This window comes from Fistularia commersonii, chromosome 13 (genome assembly GCF_037954325.1).
Source record: "Fistularia commersonii isolate RoL2024-O1a breed Wild chromosome 13, RoL_Fcom_v1.0, whole genome shotgun sequence".
NCBI classification, from domain to species: domain Eukaryota; kingdom Metazoa; phylum Chordata; class Actinopteri; order Syngnathiformes; family Fistulariidae; genus Fistularia; species Fistularia commersonii.
Window position 1 is genome coordinate 6935153 of NC_141296.1, and position 26033 is coordinate 6961185.

Here is a 26033-nt window from a genome sequence, read left to right on the forward strand (position 1 = left end):
TACTATAAATACTATAAATACTAAATACCATCATTTACTCTGACTGGCTTTCTGGTGAAGAGCATGCCATGTCAGTGGCCACTCGCACTCCAGGCATTTAAACCACAGGCAAACACACACACAACTTCAATATTAACTTCTATCACAGAGCTGACCTGCTTGCGTACAACCTTCAAAAAGTGGCTACAAGGTCAGGCATTTTTCATATGTGAAAAGGAGAGTAAATATAGGGATATTATTTTAGTTGCTTTTTTTTAGACGGGGGGTGGGGGAGGGCAGGGGGTTAACGCTCAGATAATTTATTGAAGAGAAAAAAAACACAATATAAAAAAAAAATTTTAAAAACTACATTTTATTTCTCCGGGGACGCCGGAATGGGCAGCTGTCCTCAGGTCCCGGGTGTAAAAATTTTGCTTCCGAAATCTCTTGATGTTGATTCCGCTGGAGGAGAGCTCGTCCCCTTCGATGCCATCGTGGCAGAAGCCCTTTTTAATAAATCATGTCACTGAAAATATTCTGGTATTTGTTGACTGTCTTTAAGGGTGCAATAGTATGTCAATATTGTGTTGTGAAAAAGTAGCGTCCTGTTTCATTTCTGTAAGATCATCATTGAAAATGGTCATTGTTGTAAGATAAATGCAGTGAAAGTATGAAGTACAATAAAATGAAGGCATTCAAATGGTACCTGTTTATTTAGATATTCATTTGTTTTTGTGTGGGCCTACTTACCTTCCATCACAAAGTTAAAACTCTCTTTTAGTCCTAAGCATTTATCTTGCATTGTGTCATGTGATCCTGATTTTATGCGTGTTTTTAATAGCTTGTTTGGAAAACGATTCTTACTGCCTATTTCACTTTCATTTGTCAGTGTTACTCATTTTTTTCAACTCTTATTTCTGTGGGAATGCAAATTTTCGTTCTGACCACATGATGGGAATTGTACAAAAATGTACAGTCTGTTAAGTAGCTTCAGATGGAAAATGATGTACACTATGTTATAACAGGTGCAGGCCAATAGCCACTATAGAGCTGTGCAAATATTAACTTCTATTACATGTGACCATTGAACACCATTAAGGCGTTTCTATGGGAATGATCATTTCCATGACACAAGATGAAATATTGACCAAATACATATTTACTGAAGCAAAGGACATGACATTTCAATGTACTGTACAGTAAGTGTGCTCTTATCGGCTTTTCAAGCCCAAACTCAAACTAATGTTTGATAGTTACCAGAACCCTGTTTTAAAATTTTCAAACTATAATACATTGATTGAGACTTTACAAAGAACCAATGGGAGAAATGAATCTATCAATTATTCTGTCTAGTTTGCGGGATATTCGATGATTATGAAGTAAGATGAGTACTTTCTACTTTCTGAGGAAAGTTGAGCTTGTGCCGATGACAGTAAAATAGATAAAGGCTTAAAAAACAGCAGTTATAGACATGGACATTAAATTCATGTCTGAAGTTTTGGTACTTTGGACATGTCTGTGACCACATGTGTGACCGGTTCTGTTGATTTTGGCTCAGACTATTTGACCTCGGGGAAATGCACTGTCTAGATAATAATTAGATGTGTATTTTGTGGAGAACAACTGTATATAAGCATCAAGCCCAAGTCTGGGTAGGCAGTGAAGACCTGAAACCAAGTATTCTGGGGTCTCATTTGTGGGCAACACTGATATATATATGCATGTGAGTGTGTGTGTGTGTGTGTGTATGTGTATATATATATCATCTTTTCCTTTCAGGGTTTCCCTTCAGGTGTCACCACAGCGACTCAACCTCCTCCATTTAAACCTATTCTCTAAATCCTCTTCCACACCAACTAACTTCATATCCTCTTTCACTATATCCATAAACCTTCTCTTTGTTCTTCCACTAGACTTCCTGCTTGGCAGCTTCTGTCCATCTACCAATATATTCACTATCCCTCCTCTGTACATGACCCAACCATCTCAGTCTGGCTTCTCTGACCTTCTCTCCAAAACATCTAACATGTGTTATCCCTCTGATGGACTCATTCCTGATCCTATCCATCCTGGTCACTCCAAAAGAGAACCTCAACATCTTCATCTCTGTGACCTCCAGCTCTGCCTCCTGTCTCTTCTATCTATCTATCTATCTATCTATCTATCTATCTATCTATCTATCTATCTATCTATCTATCTATCTATCTATCTATTGATACACACACAAATACACACACACACATATATATATACACACACGCACATATATATGTATATATATATATACACACACACACACACATATATATATATATATATGTATAAACACACACACACACACACACACATATATGTGTATAAACACACACAAACACACACACACACACATATATATATATATATATATATATATATATACACACACATGTGTATATGTGTGTGTATGTAAAGATAGATAGATAGATAGATAGATAGATAGATAGATAGATAGATAGATATGTATAAGGACGTAGTAATAACGGGGTTTAAGTGCATTGGTATCAATATTTGATGAGTTACTAAAGATATCTGGTGTACTCTTTGGCACCTTTGGCAGTCTCTGCGTTTCTACCGCACTCACGCCAAAGTTGGCTTGGATTTTCTCCAGCGCTTTCACGTGGTTGCCGGCGGTTGGCTTGAAAGCGGTTTGAGGCTGAATGTTGTTTCTTTTCTCTGTTCTTTCACGTCCCGGTTGAAGCCCGAGTCCGACGGGCGGCCCTTCACATGAGTATCCAGAAAAAAAAAAAGATTACCGAGGAGTCCCATACCGCTTTCAGCCAAAAAAAAAAAGAACAACAAACAAAACACGCCGGTGCGCCACGGAGAAGTACAGGGACGGACTAGGACGGGCGACAGTTGCAGGATCGAAATGGCAGTTTAATCCCCACTTCCCTCCGCTGTTTTTATTGTTTTTTTTTCTTATTGCAGCGGGATTTGGATCAGCCTGACTTTTCTTTTTCTTTTTCTTTTTTTTTCTCTTTTGTAAAGGATCCCAACTGGGTGAGTAAACGTGACTGAAGTTGTGCTCCATGTGGGCTTCCGTGGGGGAACGGTGCCAGAGCGCCCCGGAAAACGGTTCATTTTTTGTAAATAACTGAAAACACATGGAGGATTAATATGTTGGGAAAAGTAAAAGTCGTGGAAAGGTCTTGTGTTTATCTCAAAAATACACCATGCCTCCTCAGAGCACTGTTAGATGTGCCACCTGAAGGGTCCCTCACTTCGCGGGGATTTCTTTTACCAAATGGTAACGGACCGTTTTGGACGTTTGATCGGGTACGATTAAAACCTTTAAGTCTCCAAACAGGAAATAATTTCATTCTAAGAAACTTTTCTTGCGTTCTTGAATGTACAATAGCACTTGAATTACTTTTAATTGTCGATATCCAAATACGACTGTGTTAGTGACCCACTGTCACTCACGTCAGTATGACCGAAAGGAGTAGTAGAATATTCTTGGAATTAAAATTGACTAACAATAAAAAATACATACAACTTTTATCACATGGTCAGATATCGTCCATATGTATGTGAGGTGTGGCTGAAAAAAGATCCAGAAAAAAGAAATAAAAAAACAATCACTTGATATTTGTCAGTGTCCTCAGCAAACATCAGAAGACTGCGGTTGCATTCCTTTTATTACAATTCAGAAAATTACATTTATATGTCTGTAAGAGTTACCTATCTGATAGCAAATGTTACTGGCAGTGATATGACGCCCACCTTGAAAAAAGGTAGACACGTGACTGACAGGTAATAGAGTCATCACAAAACTATAAACTGAAAATAAAATAATTATCTTAGTCCACGTGCGTCATACTTAAAATGATGGATGAAATTAACCTGTTATTTTTAAATGCGCATTGAAAAGCGTGCATGCGTGCCATTGTGCACGTGTGTAAATTTAATAACCGCCGAGGGCCTGGGATTTCAGGTTCAAAATTCACCTAATTCATCCACAGTGTTATTTTATAACACACGCATGCAAATAGTTAGCCATTGAAATTGTCCAAGGTACAATATTATCACAATTATCCCGTGTTAAAATTTTATTCTGCTAGTTTAATGACGCAATATGTCTCTTGCTTCATTGTAAAATTCATTGTGATATAACTGAAGGCTTCAAGTTTGTCATGGAACCAGACTGGAATATTACATTTTAGAAGTATGACTTCAAAAACATAAATTGTGCTAAAAGCATGACCTCGGTCTGATGTGTATTGCGTGTTTTTTTTCAGCTTTTTTCAAGATTCAAGATTCTGTCTTGGCCACATACAAAATGACAGCACCATATGTAGAGAAATGTCTTCTGAACCATCCTAGACTGGCCAAGATGGTGTAAAAAGAAAATAAGACCTGTTCATTATTATGAGGTAAAATGGGATACAATCATTATAATAAGTAGGCAGGGCGAATGAACATTGGATTTGACACATCAAGAAGATTAATGCTGGTTTTAAAACCTTTTATGAACAGTTGCCATGCCATGACAGTCATGTGCACATCCAGCAGGCACATTTTAACAAGCACTTCACGAGCATCATATCAATATGGTAACCTCCTATCAGATACTTAAACATGAATCTCCTTGCATAGTTTTGTTGTGATGCACTCTGCTAGAAAATAGGATTTGCATCAATGACCCTCTGATCACCCTCTGTATGTAAATACAACCTGTGGAAAAAAAAAATGATTGGATCAATTTGGAATTATTCAAATCCAATTTGATGAACTTGCTCCTCTGGAAGTCACTCTACTTTTTCATTGATGAGTGATGATAACCAATATAATTCAAAAAAAGACAAGCAGAGGACTGCTAATCCAGTTGTAAAGCCTTACAAATGAATTGGCGTGCTACTGGTAATCTGCGATTCTCTTTTTTTCTTTCACTTGCTATCAAGGTTGTGTCATCTCCTGGCGTAGAAGCGCTCCAGCGAAGGGAGCGATCATGGAAGGGGATGTCAACTCTCCAGACACACTCAACAAGTCAACAGCCTTCATGTCCATCTTTAACTCCAGCTGTCGCTTCGATGAGGAGTTTAAATACATCCTCCTGCCCGCGTCCTACAGTCTCGTGTTTGTGGTCGGCTTTGTATTGAATTCCACTGCTGTGTTGATGTTCCTCAGGATGCGGCCGTGGAAAGCCAGCACGGTGTACATGTTTCACCTTTCCCTGTCTGACCTCCTGTATGTCCTCTCCCTACCCACGCTCATTTATTACTATGCCAATCGTAGCGACTGGCCGTTCGGCGTGACCGCTTGCAAAATAGTGCGCTTCCTTTTTTACGCTAACCTCTACTGCAGTATACTCTTCCTTACGTGCATCAGCGTGCATCGATACCTTGGCATCTGCCACCCGATCAAGTTGCTGACCCTGGTGAAGTCACATCATGCCCACCTGGTGTGCGGCCTGGTGTGGGCTACGGTGACCGCGTGTCTGGTACCGAACCTCCTCTTTGTCACGATCTCCAAGAGGGGCAATGACACCCTGTGCCATGACACAACCAGCCAGGATTCATTTAAGGAGTACGTGACATACAGTTCTATTGTCATGATACTGCTTTTCGGCATACCTTTCTTGATCATCATGGTTTGTTACTGCCTAATGGCGCGAACCTTGTTCCGGCCTATGCATGGATTGTCTGCCGGATTGTCTGCTCGGAAAAAGTCCATAAAGCTCATCATAGTGGTGATAGTGGTGTTCGCGGTGAGCTTCGTCCCATTTCACATCACACGGACCCTATACTATACTGCTCGTGTGTTGAATCTTAACTGTGAGAGTCTCAACGTGGTCAACTTTATGTATAAAATAACCAGGCCGCTGGCAAGCGTCAACAGTTGCATCGATCCAATTTTGTATTTTTTAGCGGGAGACCACTACCGCTCGAAACTCATCTCTACAATAAGGGGGAAAAGATTGACAACCAGTCAGACACCAGATCATAAAAAGCCTGAAAATAACATTGCTCTTATCTACAAGTAACTATTTAAAGTCAGGAGGAGAGACAAAAGGAAGAAAGAGGGATGACCTTTCATAATCTTTACAGAAATCACAGGTACCAGCTTCTGATTGAGATCTTCTAGCATCTATCAGCATTCACAGATTCCCAGGCACCATTTTTTTGCACTTCCAAATACTTAATGGTACACATGGTATTCAAACTTCTGCCAAACATTGATATTTGTAAAGATAGGATGTTGCTCCGATGCAGTGCTGGAGCCTAGAAATTCATTTGAAACTAAATTTATCGGTAATGTGGTAACATCTCAAATTGTCAGGGTATCTGTTTTTGTGGTTCTGATGGGAGCTCTTTTTGTGGGGCTGTATAAGCCTTTGTCAGACTTATCTAGAAGCAGCTAATGACATGTCTTGTGAACGTGGATTCATACATAGTTTCAGTTTTATTAATTTTGTTACTTTACTCACAATGTGTTTTGTTTAGTAATGGGTTAGAAGACAATATTCTAACACCATATGTAAAATTAACCAGTGTTTTCTTGAATTAATTTCCTGTTTACTGAATCAGCTGTAATTCAAGTGCTCATTCTGGTGGAATAGGCACATGCAATACTTTAGGGATACACCTACATAACTCCACAAACAGCACTGACAAAAATTAGCACTTGGAATTATCGTTTTGTGAGAAAGAATCACAAGTAAACAGACTGAGCCATACCAGCTCTAAACATCGAACTTCATAAAAGACGAGGAGTTACCATTTTTTTGGCAACTTTAGGGCAGTCGTCGGACAAAACCTCCTGTTTTATCAACAGTGTATTCATGTTTCACAGGAACTTGCAGTTGTTGCCAGTACTGCTCCCTTGTCCAGCTGTTTTTGTCCTTCAGTTTTCACATCTGTTTTTGCCTTATGCGTGAACACACTTAGGAATTGACCTGGAACTGACATATCTTTTTGAACAAGTTGAAAATAGCTCCATCAGTTTTGTGAATTTTTGTGTTGTTGCGATATTGTTTCCATGCAGCCGCGACAAATTGTCATGAGAAAATTGACAATGATAAGCATGAATATCTAAAACTCAGACCAGCCAAATAAAGTACAATCATAAATAATAATGAATATTCAAAATTTTCTTTCTTAAAATGTATCTAATGAAGATTAAAACAATTTCCTTAAGGGGACAGAGCAACTTTGTGTCAATGAACAGTAAGGTCATCATGGTTGTGATGGAGCTCTTCTTTGAATGTCTAGCACCTCCTTGTGGTTTGATTTTGTCAGGAAGCTTGTCGGTTGTTGATTTGCACTTCACCTCATTCCTGTGGATTTTTATTTGATAGATACATTCATGTTCATTTTAAAAACTGTTTTCTGGCATAATCATGTCCTCAAGGATCACACAAAAGAACCTGTGTGCAAAGATACTGCACTGCTAATATGGCCTCAGTGAATTATTTATAATTATATTCTGAGTGTCCCTGTTACTGCCTGATGTTAGTCTGCTTCGTGGCACCCGTTTTGTCACCATGCAATCTCAAGGAGTGAATGAACGGGATGCAAATCGATTTTGTACATAAAAAGAGATAACAAGTGAGAATCCCATTTATCTGATATATTGTTCATCTACCGAACAGATTCTTTGCTGATTGTTCATATGTATTATGAAAATAATCTCAACTACAATAATGTATTTTGTTTACATTTAAAAAAAAAACACCTCCATTTTATAATATTGAGTTGATTATTTTGGTGTTTAAATACATTTATGATGATAATTAAAACTTGAACAAAACTTGGCTTGAGACTAAACTTCACCCAGCAGCTGTTATATCTTTACAGACTTCAAAAAAAAATCCTTCATTTCTGTTTAAATGAAAGTATCTGTTTCAATTCTTAATTTCTATTACATTTTTTAATGAAAAGTGCTATTTAAGTTTTAATAACCCAGCACCCCATGTGTCACTGAGCAGCCGGAAAGCTGAGAGGACAGCCTTTGATTACTTATGTTTTGTCTGGAAGAAGAATATCCAGATCGCAGTATTAAATAGAAAGGTGGATGGGCTGTGAGCTGTTTACCGTTCAACAAACAAAACACCCTCTGAATGAACTGACAAATATGGACATCCTTGCGTGAGCATCTGGGAGAGGCGTCGGAGCCACGTAATTTTTTTTCATCAAGCCTGCACGAATATTAATGCAACACTGACAAATGTCTAGTTTGAAGCTTTAGCTGAGCTGATGGCGAACACCCTGACATAAACACAAAGGGCCTCTCTAGTACAAATTAACATCGGGTTTTGTGCCTCTGTTTGCAGTGTGGGTGTCCAACGTGAGATTTTCTGCAGGAATAAACATTTATATATATGAGGAAAAAAAAAACCTGTCTGGCAAATTATTACATGAATTATGTTTCATGAATGTTACATGAATAATTGATTCTATTCAAAAACTGCAACAATTAGTATTACTTTTATAGAATGAGCATACATCTCAGAAAATTAATAACTTGTTTGTTGGGGTTCTTTTTTCTTTCTTTCAAATTTTATATTTTTTACCAAACCTAACCACCCATGTATCCCGAAGCAGTGATATTTGAATAACTTTGTAGAATATAACACAGGCTCCTAAAATGTCAGGAAATGACTCAGACATTTCCCGCGTCACTCAGTAAAGCTGAATAATCCATAAAATAATGCCAAAGTGCCAGGAAATAGTGATGTGAATGAGTAAAAACAATGAGTAAAAACAACATGAAATCAGAGGAAAATATCCTCATCATATTAGTATATAATTGTATAAATATGATTTTAATGAGGCAAAGCTATTCCCCCTCTAAGAGAGAAGAATATCACAACATTTTGAAATATTACTTGATTTCTCAATCACATTTTCTAAATACAAATAGTTGTACTATACATAATATTATATGCAAAGTATATCCATGTACTCACAAAAACTGCAATCAATCGACCAAAGGAGAATGTTCAGACACTATAAATATTGCAGTCTTGCATTTTTGAATTTGATATTCAAAACAAAATTGATAATATCACATATTTTCAAACTCTACTTCATTGGTAATTTTGTAAATAAGTCCAAATGCTAAACGACGTTAATATCGAGAGGGTATTTGTAGTGAAACTAATAAGAGGCTACAGTCATTAATAAAAAGAGATATATTTTAAAGATGCATTCCTTTATCACATTTATTTATCTTTGCCATGCATATTTTATTGAATCCTCGTACATCTCATCATAGGTTTTTACTTACATTTTATTTTATTCAGCATACAAGATGACAGAATGAGGCACTCGATGTTCTTGGGCAGTGAGGACATCTGCGCTCAAGGACACGCGGGATTCTGAGTGCAATCAGTCATTGGATTCACAACATTTAGAGGAGAGAAGGATATTTTTGATTCTTATAGAAATAAATTGGCTTAGGGTCACATGTTAAAGTGCTTAAAGATGTCTATTCAGCTCAACATATTCATCAGTAAATCTAAAAAAGTAGCCTTGCAGCATCCTATGGTATTCACTCCAAAATATTTTTTTCCTTTTGGTTGAATTACTTGTTCTCAGTAAAAACTGCTTCAAGTTGACCGATTTGAAGGGTGTTTGAGGTTACATGTCTGCAGACGTCAGTACATGCAATAATACCAAAATAAAAACTGTGCTGATATCAAGCAATTTGAAATCTCTCTTGGGTCCGAAACCAGGTGAAAAATTGCGGGTGAGACAAACAAACAAACAAACAAATAAAACAATTCTCACTCAATCTGATATGCATCAAGACCGCTCGCAAGTCACGATCGTCTGTTGCTTTATACGTACATGTTTATGTGTTATGATATTTACACATAAATATACATACACATATCATGTACACTATATAGATATAGAAATATAAATACACTCCCATATATAGATATGTAAATACAAAAGTTGAATTCCATGTACAATTGTATTTACTGCACTTGACTTTCATAATTGATTTTACATTAGATTTTCATTAGTTTGCTTGGTTCTCAACATTTGGAACAGGCCTAAATTTTAAATGTAGAGAGCCCCTCTTCTATTTCATTTACTTACTAATATAATTTGTTATTTTATATCCTGCTCTCTGGGAGTTTATCCCTCCTTGTGATATTTGCTGCCCCCTTTCTATCCCATTAATTTACATTCTTAGTTTTATAAAATAAGAAATTATACTTTTCTTATTTTACACACCATTCAATCCATTTCTTCTCATAGGGCACTTTGAAATACATCCACAAGGAGCTATATAAACAGAGACAGAAAAACTGAAGACAAGCTACTCCATCTTAAAAACTGATTAAAATCCAACTCTTTACAAGCTTCCCACCAGTTCTCACCATATTCAACGTCTGCCTTTGGTTTCAGAGGCTTAATTAATTGGTACGGTCCTTTCTCAAAACTCTCATCATATGTGTTTCCTCTGAAATCAATACAATTGTAACATTTCCATTTCCAAGACCTTCGGTAAACTCAGCTGTTGTTCAACGTGATTTGACCTACATATGCATGGCAACGCGGGCAGTTGGGAAAAATGAAGCATTCATTAGTGACCGTGCATGTTACGAATCATCATAACCTTTTTTACTTAAATAAAGAAAATTCCAATTCCCATAAATTAATTATCCCATGAATTATACTCATCTAACTATATTTGGACTGAGCTGACAAGATATAATTGTGCGTTTTAACGCTCTCGAAAATTCTATTAAAAAATGTGATCTTGGGAATATATGAATTTTTTTTTTAGGCATGACTTATTGAATTTATCTTTGACTTCTACAGTCAGTAAACATCGTTATCAAAGCCTCAATGTGCAGTTCTTTCTCTGTAATTTTTTTTTTTTTTTGAGAATTATCAACACTAAGGTTATATGTTTTATCTGTTTCTAATATCTTCTATCCAATAAGCGAAAAAAATACAGTGTACAACACTTGTAAGATACCTCCACCCTGACCTAAAGCGATGCATTTGTTGAACCTTGAACAGTTTTCTGTTTTTTTCTCTTTCATGGCAAATTATAAGGAAGAAATGAGGGATTTCAAGGACGAGGGGACTTCATTTTAATCGAAGAGGCTGAGAGTGGAGTGGAAGAGTGACACACAGAGGAGAGAAGTTCATTATTCCGTTGAAAAGGAAACCAATGGCTTTCACAGTCACCATGGTAACTGTCCTTTCTTTTGCTTTCAGACCTATGATAAGATACTTCACAGCATTAAGCACAATTATTGCAAGGTAAAAGGGAAAAATATTGCTTTCCATTGATAACAGATGTTAAATATTGATTAGGATGGTAATTCATATAGAAGTGGGCCCTAACGGTTTCACCCACCTGACTCTGTACAACCTTTAATGAAATTTGGTAGAAGTAATGTTGGATAGGCCTGTGCGACACTGTTGGCAGCTGCAACTGCTATAACTTCCGTTCAGTCCATGGAAAGACTTCAGTTGTGGCAGTAAATAAGGGATAGCAGTGAGATTATACTAGAGAAGAACAAAAAAGAGGGGTATCCGGAATTATTTTTCCATCATTTGCATGTCAAGTGACCTCACTTGCACTCTTAAACAATGGCGGGTAAGCCTTGGTGTTACCAAGGTCAGGCCCAGTGCACGAGTCTGGGCCTTGGGTTGGTTGGTGGCAGCCTGCTTAGTATCTGAGAAGACTAAGGATTAGCATTGTGGAAAGCATGGGTCCTGTTGTGTGTGCATGTGTGCACGCAAGGAGGGATAGGGTGGTGGGGGGCAAATTGTTTTAACCCCTATTACAGCAAATGCATGGAGCTTTTCTTATCTAGGCTGCTGCAGCCACTCATTAATATTCCGTACATATGGCAGTGGTTTCTGTATCATTGTCTATTAATGGGAGGGATAATCGCTCATTCAATTATCAGGTAGTCAGCAAAAGACCAACCCTGCCTGCACACCCCTGGTTCACTCAGTGGCACGGCCCAAAACTGGTCTGCAAGTGAGAAGGTGAGAGTGATAGCAGGGATTACAACATATTAGCTCCTTTAATAAATCAGGCACTAGGAATATTATGAAGTAAATAGGGATTTGTTGGGAAATAAGAAACATGCCTGAACTTTGTAGCGACAAATCAGCGGGGGGCAGCATCTTAAACCTTTCCCTTCGTCTTAACAATCACACATGGCTGTGGTCCGTCACATGCTGTCTGTGAGTTTTCTATATTTTTACACGGGAGTTGCTAGTTTTTGCTAATGGATCAGTGATATAAAAAAGGGCTACAAATAGTAATCTGCAGGCTCTGACTGCACCGGTGGCAGAAGACTGACCCCATGTTGCAGACCATTGATCAGTGAATGATGTGATCAAACGCAGCATTTATCCCCGCTTAGTTGTGCTTTTAACCTCACAGCCCTTGGTGACTCTTTTCCTGCTGCAAAGGCCACGGCCTGGATACGAGGAGGTTATTGATAATAGAATGACCTCTGGGTTTTTTGACCTGAAGTCACACACACACACACACACACACACACACACACACACACACACGCATGCATGCATGAACAAATACAAAGATGGAAGGTGAAAAAGTTGAAATAAGGGTGTTAACCTTGGAGATTGGAAGTGCTGAACTGTTGCAAGTGGAGGGAGGGGGACTGTGAAAAAGATAGGCGGTGAAATGTTAACAAAATCTTATAAAAATCCACAGTTTGATAAATTTTCACATTTTGAATGAACCAGAGGCGGATGTGGTTGTGGAGGGCCTTTGTTGGAGGTCCCATTTTTTCTTACAGAGCAGCACGCTTACAGGGTCAGCGAAGTTACGAAAGTAATTAAAGCTTGGTGATTCACTGCCTGCTGCAGAGAAAAGAAAGCAAGCTGTCATTCTGATTTAGAAAAATAAATTACAATTTTAATAATGGGGGAGGATGGGGGTGCGAGAACATCCAGAGCCTTGGTGGGTTGGGGGAGGCGTGGGTGGGCATGCTGGGTGGGAGGAGGGGGTCGAGGGGGTTGTGGGCCGCCTACTTATCAACAGTTGCAATTTTTTTGAAACTGCATCGGTGGTACATTGCGGGAGCACAAGTGCCCTTAAAAAAAGAAAACCCTGGAACATTAACATACTGATTCCATGCGCATGGCAAAGGGCCTGAGCCAATATCAGAGAGGACTCAGCAGTCCCATTGTCTGCTGGGACTCTGGTCCTCTCTGATATGAAAATTCAATTATTTTATAACTAGATCTGGCGCTGCGTTTTGACAGTCAACAGTAGCGCCTTGCCAGCTGCATCAGTGTGGGGGACCAGAGGCTCCTGATAGCGAGAGGGAGGCCTTTCAGACATTGACATGTTTTGGGGGGACAAGATTGCCTAAATGTGTTGCATTTAAGGACTGAAAGTTAATCTAATGCACCACCATTATCTCACCCAGGTAAATCCAATACAATCCTCAATCTATGTTTACGCTCATGCACACAACCGCATACTCGCACATCCATTCATTCTTCAGCACTCGGAATCTGATTCCCGGGCTTTCTGAATCCTGTAATGTATTTATTTACTTTTGAGCTGAGCATATTCTCAGGGAGCGGGAAAATATAAAAAAATAGCCTTTTTTTTTTTTTTTTCATTTTTCCCAGCAACATCAGCACTTTTCGGGTTGCAACTCCGTAGAAAGACACACAGAAAAGTAAACATTAACGATATGAAACACTTTCAATAATGTTTTAACTATTTTCCCAGGCATTTTTATACCTCAGCATCTCTGTCCACAATTACAATGCGCGTGGTATAGAAGAGAATACTTCCCTTTGAAATATTCAACTGTTTATATTTGTCTTCTACCTCCAAGGTGGTATCGACATTAGCTCGCCTATTTTCCAGGTGTATGGGAAAAATCTTTCCATTGCTTTCCAGCCCATTGTAAATGTGCTAAAGGGAGTCTGGTAAGATAAGGGAACAGGAAGCCCCTCCCAGAGCCCCCTCGCCCCGCACTATGGCCCACTCACTCAAACCCCACTGTGTTGTGCTTATTAGCCCATTCTGAGAGAAGACATACCTGCCTCCCCTCATTAGGCCACAGTGGAGTATGCGCTCAGTTCACAGAGGAGTGGAACATTAATTAGTATTCTCTGCAGGGAGAACTGCCATTAGTCCTTTATTAGCAGTGAGAGTACTATTCAGCGGGGCGGCTAATTCATGTACTATACAATATGTTTTGTGTCTTTTCCCTGCAGAGCGGAGACCATGTTTATGCTTTCCTCTATCCATATACATTTTCACATTTTTTATGCCATTGCTCTCTTCACGTGCAGCTGAAAAGCTTACCCTTGATGATTTGCTGTTATTATGATTCAGTTTGGCACTGAGAAAAAAAAAAAAGCTGAATGCATCTGGTGATATATCCCCTCGTGGTTTGAAGGAAAAATACCGGATCTCTCTTTAGTTCGAATTGTTTGAGTGTCCTTGTCATGGTTTTTGACCTCCATGAGGACAAAAGATATACTGTCATCTGCCCATAGAGTTCAACCTAGAGTGGAAAGTGCGTTTTAAGTGATTGAGGTCAACTTTTACCTTTGGTCTGAGCGAAGTTCTTTTCATCTTCTGATAGGCATTCTCCTCTCTTTCCTCTGTGTTCCGTGTCCAGCATGGTCACTGTTGAAGAGGAGAAGGGAGGTTGTTAACCTGCCTCAGTCTGCGTCTCTGCCTCAATCCTTCAACTCCCTGGTCCTTCTTCTCGCTTAGCGCATTTGGAAGCCTGTGCAGATGGCGGCAGTTGTGGTGGTGGTGAGTTGTACTTCCTGAAATCTGAGAGTTGGAGAGCTGTCATTTGCCAATTTGGCTTGAATAGGTCGGACAGTGGATAGCTGCACCATCCAGAGCAGCAGGGGGAAGGTGGGGGATTCAGGAAGAGGGATGTAATGCTAGAGTAAAATTAGAGCTTTGATGGCAACTAATAGCGTGTGATGGGTGGTACTGATGTGAGTTTCCAGTACAGACGCCACAGGTTCCATGCTTCTCTGGGTCCTTGTCCTTTTACTTCTCTGTCTTCCCTCTGAGCAGTGGCAAAGCTGGATGATTATGTATGCCCAGCCGTCTTTTTCAGAGCTGTAATTTGTCCTTGGTCAATGTAATTATTCATCTTCAACTTCAAGCCTGCCAGTGTTGAAGGACCTGACCAATCCTATATCCCTTCATGATCTCCCATCTTACACTCTCTATTTCTTCCTCTTATATGACTTTAAGAAAAATAAGATGACTGATTCTTGTCTTTGTTTAATCTGTTGTAACTTATTTTCAACTATTTTCCCCATAAAGCAGTAGACAGGTGAGCAAAAGCAAAAGGAAGTGCTTGCTTTCATCAGAATATAAGGGTATTGTGTGGCCATTCAAGGAAAGTACTTGCTTCCAAGACTGTTCCAGTTGGGAAACATGTGTTTCGGGTGGATGGGCTTTGGGTCTTTTCGTCACAGCTTACTTGATATGATTGTAAAATACACATAAACAACTTTGGCCCTGGATCTCCCCTCCTGTCATGGTCCAAATGTGAGAAACCGGGAAGTGAATGAGGCACGAAGACCTGTCCTGAGCAAATAAGCATGCGCACGTGCACATACGCGTGCACACACACACACATACAGGTTTTATCATAGCTTCTATGGCAGTGTTTTGACATATGGACAGATAAAGCCCTCTTATATACCCACACCAGCGTGCACAGTTGTCAACACTAACACGGTGAAGAGTCACACTGTATCATTCACATTCACGCAATGGAAGAAAAAAAGATGGCTCAACTGTTTGACTTTTCACTTGCCTTTAGCAAAATTAGGGTGATTGAACTGATAGTTGGAGCTTCCGCCTTTTGTTTCAAAACGCAGTATTATCTTTTAAGAAATAGCCTTGAGTTTCCTTTTTTTTTTTTTTTTGTTTTTTATGGTCAATATCGACAGGCTTGAGACCATACAAGGCGATTGCCCTCTTCCTGCTGTAGAAAAGCCATTGTACTCTGCTTTTCCAGAATGGGGAGATGTTTTGTTTTTTCACAGTTCTTTCACACTGTTTTTTTTTTTTTTTTAACATAATAGCCTGCTCTCCTCTCACCCAGCGGGGCAAATCTTTCAATCGGGAAGCTCCAGGTCAGGTTCCCTTGCCAAGTTTTGCAGCCTGCCATGTTGTCTATTCTGCTCAGCTATTTAAAAAATGTTGAATATCAACAATGGCTTTCACTGGTGCATTGTCAACTTTTGTATGAAGCAATCTTGACTGAATGAGATAGGTCCCAGAGCAGGGAGAGCTCAGCTGCAGAGTGCACTGCCACACTACTGACTGCCCAACTCTCAAGCTTTTCATATCTCTGCTGTTCTGGAAGCTGCCATGGTTGTGGTTCTGTGGTCTGAACAGCCGTGCCTGAGGCTCTGGACTGTGGATGTCACACTTCCTCATGGTGCATCTCCCAAGCCTGCTGACAGCCAGCTGCTGAAGGTGTGTCCTACAGAGGGAATGGGAAGCAGCAGCCAAGGGACCAGTGAGACCTCAGTGAGTGTCTTCAATTTTCTGGCCAGGGTGGGAGGAGATTTGTAGCTTGAGGAAATAGAGAATGAGGAGAACAGTCAAGGGAACCCAACTGTCTCTGTTCTGGCTCATTTTTACTCAAGTCTGGTTTAATCAGGCAGACAATGCATGGCACTTGTTGATCCGTGTGTCAGTTTCAGATGATAGATGAATTGATAGTACTTTGGAACCAATTATGCAGGGTTTTTTGTTGCACATATCCCTGAATGTGTGTATAAGTAATAACGATAATCATAATAATGATAGGGGATGATAATATACAGAAGAAAATAAAAGCATAATCATCATCATCATCATCATGACTGTTCGTCTTGTCTGATATTAATTCATCTTTGGTTTAATGCTGAGGTGTGTGTTTGCACAAAACATACATCCATGTTTGTGCAAGTAGGGGATGAGAGCTTGCTTCCTGATAATACAAGCATAGTTTCTTTGTCCTGCTGTCAGCCACGAGAGCAGTGAGGCTGGAAACTGTTTTGGTGCTTTGAAAACATCCTCTATGTTTCATGATGTATTAGTCTAAAGGGCAGCATGCTGTCACCTCTGTATATGTCTAGTGCGTTTGTATGTGTGTGTGACTGCGAGCGCCTATGGGGACCACTTTGTCCCTAGATGGAATACAAATTCCTTTTTTTTTTTTTTTTTTTTTTTTTTTCAGAAAAAGTTTAGAGATATAAAATGATCAACATATTGCAGAAAAAAACGGTGTGTGAAACACCGATTTTAATTTTCACACACCACACACTTTCGATCAATCATCTAATTATTATGACAAATAGTCACCAACAAGTACAGGAGACAAAAAGAGGCACTTTGAAAATAACATTTTAAAACTGAGTAACAATGAATTAATATATTTTACATTGAACAGAGAATTTGTCAAATGTTTTATTTATGCCTGGTTTTTATTTATCTTAAATAATAGTATATGGTCCTTCCCTATGTAAATACTAAAAAGCTATTGAAAAATAAAGAAAGACACCGTGGCGGCGGTGCACCTTCTCGAGGACCTGCGTTGTCCTCTATCTCACCTCTCTGAGCTCAATCCAAAGCAAGGTGACCAATGTCATGTCAGGCCAACCCATAAATTATCTTGTCAACACAGCCAGCTTCCCTCCTCGGTTTGCTCTTCCCCCAGTAGACTCGCTGTAATGAAATACGCAATAATCACCACACTAATCTCGTCACACGCTCAAGGTAATTAATATATTTAGAGGGCGATGGCTAACTCTTAATTAAATTAGGCCTCTTTTAATGAGACCTTGACTGGGGCCAAATTTATGACCACTATCTGCTTTATCAAGTGCCAGGCGTGCCACAGAAACTTGTCATTTTATCCCAAATCACAGCTAGATTGCACATAATGGTACTCGTGATTTATATGCCAATTTATGCTTGTTTGTTTCTTTTTTAAAATTTGATAAATCACCTCTCATAATTACCTAACCTAGTTTTAGGGTTTTAAATGCTCCAATTTCTCTGCAATTAATGCCCAGTGTTGTATTGCTGCTACATATTCATTTGGGGGGAGAATACAGATAACAACTTTGTAGCATTAATCATACTACAAAATTGGGTGTATTTAATTAATTAAAGTTACGCCACACATTAATTGTGTATTTTCACAATATTATCTTAAGCTAATGGAGGTTTGACAAAGGAGCTGTTTCATTTATTTAAAGAGGCTAGATTAGTGGGATCTCAATTATGGCTAAAACAAAAGAAGGCCGGTTGCTTGGGCACGGCGCAAAGCAAAAAGTACCGATTCAGCACTTTCTTCCAAACAAAAAGCTAGGAAAGTTTCCTTTGTTTTTTTCAAAAACTGAACATGGCAATGATTCAGAAGATACATGGAAAATAATGAGTGCTGTAATTAGCCAGTCAGGCAATAACAGCATATAAACTGATAATCATATAGAGGCATTTGACAATTTAATTGCCAGAGCAGATTCCAGGCAGTGCACATCTGCCTCCTGATGGACCGTCATAACTTTCTTGATTGAAAGAAACACATCAGGTGGCTTAATTTGATGTGCGATTTCCTCCTGAAATAAAATACAGATACATTTTGGTGTTTTTTTAAGATTTAATCTCATAATTCTCTGCTTTAAAAGTTGTGTGTTTCCAACCCTTAAACTGGCATATAAACTACGCTGTAATGCATGACAGATTATGTTTGAACCTTTGAAATTTGAGCCGAGCTGAAACCGAGGAAGTGCAGCCGGCCGACTTTGCTCCTGAGCAAACACAGAGGTGATCATGTTGCACATTTATAATGACTAAATCCAGCAATATCCAGTGGCTCAGAAGCAAAGCCATATTTATAAAATTTTCTGCTTAATTAAAATCAAAATTAAATTTGCTTTCAGTGGATAATAACAGCTCATTATTCAGTAGTTTAGTTTTTTTTTTCCATTTAACGCATCATATACCAAATGTTTGAATGTGATTATTTCTTCTCATCTACTAAGTAAACGTAGAGTCTTTGTCTATGAAATGACCCTGAGAATATAATATTAATAGTACATTTCATTAAAATCACTTCCACTGATGTCCTCCCCTATGATATAATTTCATTTGATTTTAGCTTCATTAGTCAATAACCACCCCCAAAATGCTGGGATTAATTATTGGAAATCGGGCCCAGCCAGTATATACATTTTTAACTGCACTCTGCTGCATGCGATTATATTAAGTGGTCTTGTAACAATCATTTACTCTGTGTGTGCGCGCGTGTGGGAATACGTGTGTGACTGTGTGTTTGCGCTCGATCAAATGTGTTTAAAATGTGCATCCCTAATTGATAGGTAGTTACGATGAAAGGAAGGTGTGGTGATGAAGTGAAAAACGGTTCTCTCGGCAGAGTGAGATGAAGTGTTGGGTGGTCACGCCTTGTCTGCTCACGACAGTGGCGGGTTAAAGAGATTACATTGGGTCTGTGTCAGCAGCCTTGGCCTTGCACACACCAGCATAATGAGAAAAGGCATTCTTAGCACGATGGGAAGAAATAGAGGCTAAAGTTTGAAAAGCAACAGTGGGGAAACAAATTGTTTTTGCGTGTTTTTGTACAAGAAGTCAATATGATAGTTACACTCCATAAAGCTGAACATCATGATCCCCGACACTCACCAATGAAATTACCGTGCCGCTTTGAAGCCACATCCTCTCCATTAGCACCAAGTCATCCTGTCAGACTTAAAAACACTCCATTTCAGCCTTCCGGATAATCACTGTATCCAATCTCTGCGGAAAGGGTTCATGTGAGGGGTTTCACTTGTACGTGGTCCCACAGTTACAAGAGGACGCAAACATATGATGAGTTTACAAATCTGCCAGATTCTTCCCTTTAGATTATTTCAGACGACATAGTCAACAATGTTGGAATCGCAGATATGGAGCTATTCCTCTGTTTTATCACTGTGAGGGGAAATATTTCAGAGGACAAATGTATACCAGCAACAAGTATTTTATACATATCTGTGTGAGGGTGTCTGAACATGTCATATATGAAAATTAACATTGAAACCAGAAATTAACATTGAAACCAGAAACAGTTGGATATTTAAATATCCAGGTCTCTGTGCAAAAAAATGTTGATAATAATAGCAATGCAATTTTGTGCATTATGAACCAAACCGTTTTTAGTAATCATTTAAGGAACTATGGATGTCAAGAAATGACTCTATTACTTTGTGCTACAAAAAGGGAGTAACATTTGTGCAGTGTATCAAGTGTATCATCAGTATAGAGTATACATGGTATTTTTCTGTTACCAAAATACCTATTATATATGACATTTCTCCACTTATACTAAACTGTCACTTGAACTTATTTAAGAATAAACAAACAAGTTTGCAAACTCCCCTAATAAAAATGTTGTCATATTTTATAAGATACTCCAGGAATGTATACATAAATGATTGGCATATTAGCTTTTACCAGTCATCAGCTCTGAAGCATAGAAAGCCCAAATACCAGCAGGAATACTAAAGACCTGTATTAAAAAGCGATTATAATAGCAGTACTTTAATTCCACTTAATGACCCGTGAATATTATTTTACCTGTGTTGAACTGGGAGGACGCAACTATTCAGGCCGGCACAATGGGAACAGCAGACCGTGCGTAAATTGCATCTTCATTTGCATTCCTGGTCCAAAAAAAGAAAGAAAAAAAATCATGCAAATCTTAATGAGACAGATTCCATTGTGGCGTTTTTTATTGAAAAGCCATTGGTTGTTAATTACTTTCCTCAAAGGCCTCGCCCGTATAGTCACTGAGCTGAAACAAAAAAAAAGGTTATTGATTCCAGGGATTGTGGAATTTTCAACGAGTATATAGTTTATTGTATATTTCGGATGCAATTTTCGATTATACATAAATATATAGATACATAAAAGATATTAAAAATCGGCAATTTTATGGAAAAATTATTTAAAGAAAATATAAAAGAAAGCCATGGTAAACGCAGGGCCAAGAAGGCAATAAAAGCGGTAAACGACCATAAATCAGGGCTTTTTATCAGCGGAGTGTTTGCAGCCTAAAGGCGAACATGAGGTGCGTTCGGTCCCGTTTTATATACATTTTTATTTCCGACGTCTGTTGGAATTGTCCCCCCATTAACCTCCATTGACATGCGGAGCCTTGAATCTCTGAGCACTCACACATACACACACTCACACACACACACTCACACAAACACACACACACACTCTCTCTCTCTCTCTCTTCCCCCCCCCTCTCTCTCACACACACACAAACATACAAAAGTGATTAATAGACGTACATGTCACTTATTCCAACTGAATAGATTTTAAATCCAGCTAAATCTCTTGACAAACAAGATACGTATGTTGTTTTAGTTGAATAGAAAGCACCCCAATTCTTTAGACTAAAAAAGGTAAGAGGAAAAGTAAGACATGGATGCGTTTTTATCAATCTATGCGCCGGATTAAACAGCCGGAGCAACATCTCAATTTAGGGAATAATTTGATGTTTGTTGTCTGGAACGAAAGTGCGGAGGTGTCGACGAAAAATTATAAGGAAAGTGGGACGTTCCGTGTAAAAGCACCATTATCGTAAATTAATAAATGCGCGGTTTACTTTAACGCGTGAAATCACACCACGATCCGATGACAGTCGTGTAATTTCTCCCAACGTTCAGGAACGGATTTCTGCCCCCGTGACAAGAAGCCTACGGGCTATTTTTGGAGTGTGTGTGTGTGTGTGTGTGTGTGTGTGTGTGTGTGTGTGTTTGGTGGAGGGGCTGCGCTGGTGGTCCTTCGTCCCCTTAATTAGGAAATTAGCTGCACGGAGGCCCTCATTACCCAACCCCGGGTTACTCCTGGTGTTTTCTCCACGCCACCGGTCAATTTCCATAAGAAGATTACAAGCGGATCTGTATTGAGATCGGAGCGGATAAACAAATAACCGGGTCCCCGGGAATTAGACGGCTGCTAATTGGACGGTAGTTTTATTGCTCCGGCCGTGCGCGTCACGCCCCATTGAACGTGAAAATTACACTTGAAGTGATGACTCTTTTTTTTTTTTCTTTCTTTCCTGTTTGATTTACTTCGAGTATAACTCTCAGAACAGCCCTCGATCGTGTTCAACTCAACGCTGTGTGAAATTGTTTGTGTTTAAACACGTGTTCGGATGTATATACCCTTTTTTTATTAGTTTGTCCGTGAACGTTTCACTCAAAAGTTCAATTACTGTACTCCTCATTTAAATCCAAGAATCATTCAATTGCCATGTATTTATCTATTTTGTGTCACTGAAATGATACTGTAAGTGCGTGGCGTGAATTAAATTAATTAAACCTAAATGCGTGTTTATGATAAAATAAAAATGTTCATGCTCCACACTGGCGGCTCCCTCGCACATGAATACCTGAGGAGGCCAGCAGCTCCGGGAGGTGAACCGCTCCAAAATGCGCAAACGACAACGACCCCCCTCCGCGGATCTTCCCGTAAAACTCTGAGGTGTTAATGGTCGTTTTCGATGGGCGATTCATTCTTGATCATTAGCAGGTGTGAGATTTGCCCTCGTCCTCCCAGCAAGTTTCACCCAAGGAGTGGCCCCTAAGCCCGTTTGTAAGAGCACACATGCAAATCACGGGTGCCGCGACACCGTGGTCGTCAATTTCAATACCCATTAACACCAGGGAGAAAGAGAACAAGGCAGCAAACATTATGATGGTGTTTAATTTTTATTTTTATTTTTAGTGGTCGTGCTGATGGGGGTCCCCCCTTGCTTGCCCCGCGTCGATTCAAACTGTACGCCTCCCCAGGGACCAGAGATAAACCCGTCACCTCCACAAGAGGTCGTCGATGTATTAAAAGTTTGCAGTACCTACTAAGACATACTTGGACCTATGCATACACACACACACATGCACATACACACACATGCACACACACAGTTATCAACTGTATTTGTCTATTTGCCTGTAAAATCGGGTAATCGTTTCTGTGGGATCAATAGTTTCCTCTTGAGTTTACGTGTGGGGAAAAAAAATCAAAGGCAAATAATAAGGCAGAGAAATAATGTTTGGGATTTCTTATCGGGCTAGTAAGATTTGTTTGTTAGGGAGCGCGAAAATATGACGTACGTGTAATACAGTTTCTTTTTCTTAAAAAAAACATTGATTATTTTAATTTACGCTTTTACACTTGTCGAATCCGTCTTGGAACTCATGAAGCATTTATTTTGTTTACCGCGATTTATTTATGCATCCATTGTTTTACGTCGTGTTACAGCACTTACGTCTGAAAATACCCCGCACGTTTAATTGCGTCAAATAACTTTTGATATAACACAGCCGAGTACACAAAAATCTATCTGTATTATTAGATCACGGATTTTCTCTAAACTAATCAGCTGATTTTATTTATTTTTTTAAATCCGTCATATGTAAATGTATAGCGTACAGGTTGTTGTGCTGCGCCGCTAGTACAAACTTTACCTCCTTCCTCCTGTAATCAAAACAAGATGACGCGCGATCCGATTGGTCAAAAGGTGGGCACAGAAAGCGGCGCGCTGATTGGTCGATGGCGCCTCATTGTGACGTTGTCAATTCAAATCACATGGTCCAGGCCTATTAACCGGTGAGCCCTGGTGAACAAGTTTGCACTCAGACTTGTGTTTCGGAGTTGCGGCTGACAGAGTTGCCGGGGAGCGGACGGGAAACACACGCACCAGCAGACAGACTTGCCACTCTGGGTACAACTTTCCCATCAACCTTCTTATGTGACTGGTCAGTAATTTCTACCTCTCTGACTTTCGTTTTTTTTTTTTTTTTTTAAGTTTTTATTTTTCAAATTTTTTTTTTTTTTTCCGTACCCGAGTGAACTTTTCCTCCAAATCGCCTGAATGTATAACATGATGGAAACCGAAATCAAGACCCCGCTCCCGCAGCCCAACTCGGGCTCGGCGCCGGGCGCCAAAAACAACAGTGTCAGCGACCAGGAGCGGGTCAAGCGGCCGATGAACGCCTTCATGGTGTGGTCCCGGGGCCAGCGGAGGAAGATGGCTCAAGAGAACCCCAAAATGCACAACTCCGAAATCAGCAAGCGGCTCGGCGCCGACTGGAAACTTCTGACAGACGCCGAGAAGAGACCCTTCATCGACGAGGCCAAGCGCCTGCGCGCCATGCACATGAAGGAGCACCCGGATTATAAATACCGTCCCCGCAGGAAGACCAAGACCTTACTCAAGAAAGACAAGTATTCCTTGCCCGGGGGTCTGCTGGCGCCAGGAGCCAACGCCGTCAACAACTCCGTGTCGGTGGGCCAGAGGATGGATGGGTACGCGCACATGAACGGCTGGACGAACAGCGCGTACTCCCTCATGCAGGACCAGCTGGCCTACCCGCAGCACCACAGCATGAACAGCCCCCAAATCCAGCAGATGCACCGGTACGAGATGGCGGGGCTCCAGTACCCCATGATGTCCTCCGCGCAGACCTACATGAACGCGGCGTCCACGTACAGCATGTCTCCCGCCTACACGCAGCAGACCACCAGCGCCATGGGCCTGAGCTCCATGGCGTCTGTGTGCAAGACGGAGCCCAGCTCGCCGCCGCCGGCCATCACGTCCCACTCTCAGAGGGCATGTTTGGGGGACCTGAGGGATATGATAAGCATGTACCTGCCACCCGGCGGGGACAGCGCGGAGCATTCCTCCCTGCAGAGCAGCCGGTTACACAGCGTGCACCCCCACTATCAGACCGCAGGGACCGGCGTCAACGGGACGCTACCTCTCACCCACATCTGAGATCCATATATATATATATATATATATATATATATATATATTACAAGAAAAGAGACTCAACTTTTTTTTTTTTCAAAGTACTTGGATACTTGAACTTAATGGTTTAAAGAAAACCAACAGTTTTGTTCGAGGAAAAAAAAAAGAAAAAAGAAATTTAACGCAATATGTTCCGTGTGTCCCATTTTCAAACAAGAAAAAAAAAACTAAACAAACAACAAAAAAAAAAAAATAGGTTTTAAATGGGCCGAGAACGAGCGTCTCAGTCCTTCAGAGTGAGTGTGCGTTGCAAAAGAGGCTTTTTATCACGAGAATAAGCAATCAACCTATGGAGAAGAATTGGACTTCTATATTTTAAACTAGTGCCACATTTTCTCTCTATGAAAAGGCATGTGGCCTCATGAGGAGGCCGGTGTGTTTGAGGAAAGCTGGATGGAAAGTTGCTTCACAAATGTTTACATTTTAATTTGTAGAATGTCAGTTGTCTCGACTGTGTCCAAATTTGTAGCCTCCCCCACCCCACCCCTTGTTCTCCCATCCCCATCACCTAGTTTCAAATGAAATGTTAAGACTGTGCGGGTCGCAAACGCAATGTTTATTTATAGTTATTTTTTTCCTTTCTTTTTAATTTTGTTTTTTTAGCTTGCGACCCCGATGTTTTGTCAAGTGGAAATGTTCACATTTTCGTTTTGTAAAAATGTTCTGTTCTGTGATGGTTTTTTGACATTGTCATGTTTTACTCATTACTTTTGAGTGAAAAAGTTTATTTAAACTGACGTTTCTACATATTTTAAGACCATCCTCTATTCTTAAGTGCTGAATAAATTTGTACAAAATCTGATTTGTGACTCTGTCTTAATGTTTTGCTCAGAATGTGACCTCAAATTGAAAACGCAATGAGTCGAAATATTGGTCGTGATAAATACAATCTATAAAATTCAGAATGACCATTCCAAAATTTCTTCTTATTTTGTTTCATCTAAACTATTACCATTAATATATATGTGACATTGGTCTATCCTAAAATGTAGATTTTCAAAGATATGTTTCTTTCAGCATCCGTTGTTACAATTTGCGCTGTGCAGGGCATCTATGTTCTATCTTGAAATTAATCAATGTTTTACAGGCCCCGTCACTAGATATTTGTGTTAGATCTAAATAAGAACATAAACCCGTCCGTTTTACGCGCAACTTCCCAATCAGGTAATTTCAG

At 39.7% G+C, this 26033-nt stretch overlaps 2 protein-coding genes and 1 non-coding gene across 4 annotated transcripts; 2 read left to right on the top strand and 1 right to left on the bottom strand.

The window, feature by feature from the left end:
• Window positions 1-362: 362 nt before the first annotated feature.
• On the bottom strand, window positions 363-491 carry LOC147227788 (U11 spliceosomal RNA). The gene has a single exon (XR_015107064.1). It is a non-coding gene; the product is annotated as a U11 spliceosomal RNA (small nuclear RNA).
• A 2122-nt stretch (window positions 492-2613) lies between these two features.
• LOC147227789 (P2Y purinoceptor 4) lies at window positions 2614-7707 on the top strand. 2 transcript variants are annotated; one of them, XM_086158667.1, is made up of 3 exons: window positions 2664-3018; window positions 4257-4391; window positions 4920-7707. In XM_086158667.1, exon 3 carries the CDS (start codon window positions 4967-4969, stop codon window positions 5999-6001), a length of 1035 nt encoding a protein of 344 aa, XP_086014793.1. In that variant the 5' UTR covers window positions 2664-3018; window positions 4257-4391; window positions 4920-4966; the 3' UTR covers window positions 6002-7707. The 2 variants fall into 2 exon arrangements, with proteins under 2 accessions (XP_086014792.1, XP_086014793.1); XM_086158666.1 differs by lacking the exon at window positions 4257-4391 and having other exon boundaries at window positions 2614-3018.
• Window positions 7708-23668: 15961 nt separating this feature from the next.
• sox3 (SRY-box transcription factor 3) lies at window positions 23669-25661 on the top strand. Its single transcript, XM_086158677.1, has one exon. The coding sequence runs from the start codon at window positions 23921-23923 to the stop codon at window positions 24821-24823; it is 903 nt and encodes a 300-aa protein (XP_086014803.1). The 5' UTR covers window positions 23669-23920; the 3' UTR covers window positions 24824-25661.
• The last annotated feature ends 372 nt before the right edge of the window (window positions 25662-26033 follow it).

What these genes read in the sequence shown, in the direction of transcription:
- sox3 (XM_086158677.1), top strand. Translation starts at nt 23,921, where the DNA reads ATGTATAACATGATGGAAACCGAAATCAAGACCCCGCTCCCGCAGCCC.
- LOC147227789 (XM_086158666.1), top strand. Translation starts at nt 4,967, where the DNA reads ATGGAAGGGGATGTCAACTCTCCAGACACACTCAACAAGTCAACAGCC.